Consider the following 1,059-nt stretch of genomic DNA (forward strand, 5'->3'; position numbering starts at 1 on the left):
ATGGGGTGGCAACTTTGCTCTTTTTTTTTTTTCTTTTAATGGGCAAATGCATTGGAATTCCATCTAGCGTGAGAGCTTCCAAGGGCGTCACAAGCCCTTTCGCGCCTGGAGCCCACACTGGAAATCCCTGGCAAAGAGGGAGCGAACGGGTCCCGAGGTAGCCATTCCATCCCCACCCACCGTTTGGGGAACAAAGGGGAGGTGTTGTGCCCGCCAGGCACAGAGCCGGCGGAGTGTTGGTATTTAAAACCCACGGCAGCCAGCTGTGTTTATGCCTCGTTTCGTTTTGCAGGGGGAGGGGAGGGGAATCCACTCCCGGACGCTTTTCCCAAACGGGAAGCCTGGAGCTTGGCATCGGATGCCGCTAGCACACAACTCCAGGCACCTCGGGCCGCGGCGGCTGCCGCTTGGGGGGTTGAGGGGGAAGGACAGGAGGGGAAAGAGAAGGAGGGGCGGCGGAGGGGCTGTCAGGGGAGGGAAGGAAACAGGTGAGAGGCTCCCACCGCCACCCGCGGACCATGGAGCGCCGCGCTCCCCCGCGCGCCACGTCCCAACCTGGAGAGGCACTTACCGGCTTTACACGGGTCCTTGTAATCGATCACCTCCGCTTTCTCCTCTTCGTTGCCCTCCAAAGTGTAATCATAATCGAGGCCAGCGCAGACCCACCATTCCCCGAAGCAGATAATCCCCACGGCCACCAGCCACCAGTGCATCCTCGGGGGCAGCGTTTCCAACCCCATCCTCCTCCCCTGGAGGAAAAGGAGGGGACCGGCCCGGGAGGAGCGGCGTCCGCGGTCCGCGTTGATGTGCGGGGTCAAGGGGACTGGCGCTCCTCTCCCCGCGGGGAGGCTCCTCGGCGGGACCGGGGTGCTCAGGTGTCCGGAGACATGCGTGTGCCGTTGGGACAGTAGAGGGGGCCAGAAGTGCCTGTAACCCCCAGTGGCAGAGAGAAGTTGGCGAAGGGCCGGCGGGTGGGCGGAGGGCAGGTAAGGAGCTCGTCTCCCGCGGGCGGGGAGGAGCAGCTGCGGGCCAACTCAGCTCGGGCGGAGTGGGCGCTCG

At 63.9% G+C, this 1,059-nt stretch overlaps 1 protein-coding gene across 2 annotated transcripts in view; it reads right to left on the minus strand.

Moving 5' to 3' along the window:
- The window catches only part of TLL1 (tolloid-like 1), a 165,571-nt gene extending 164,518 nt beyond the window's left edge, over nt 1-1,053 (minus strand). For both annotated transcript variants that reach the window (XM_005860504.2, XM_005860503.2), the window contains exon 1: nt 572-1,053. In XM_005860504.2, the coding sequence (XP_005860566.1) occupies nt 572-740 (169 nt within the window). In that variant the 5' untranslated portion in view covers nt 741-1,053. The remainder of the gene's footprint in view (nt 1-571) is intronic.
- Nucleotides 1,054-1,059: the final 6 nt, after the last annotated feature.

The sequence above is a fragment of the Myotis brandtii genome, unplaced genomic scaffold (genome assembly GCF_000412655.1).
Source record: "Myotis brandtii unplaced genomic scaffold, ASM41265v1 scaffold136, whole genome shotgun sequence".
Taxonomy (NCBI): domain Eukaryota; kingdom Metazoa; phylum Chordata; class Mammalia; order Chiroptera; family Vespertilionidae; genus Myotis; species Myotis brandtii.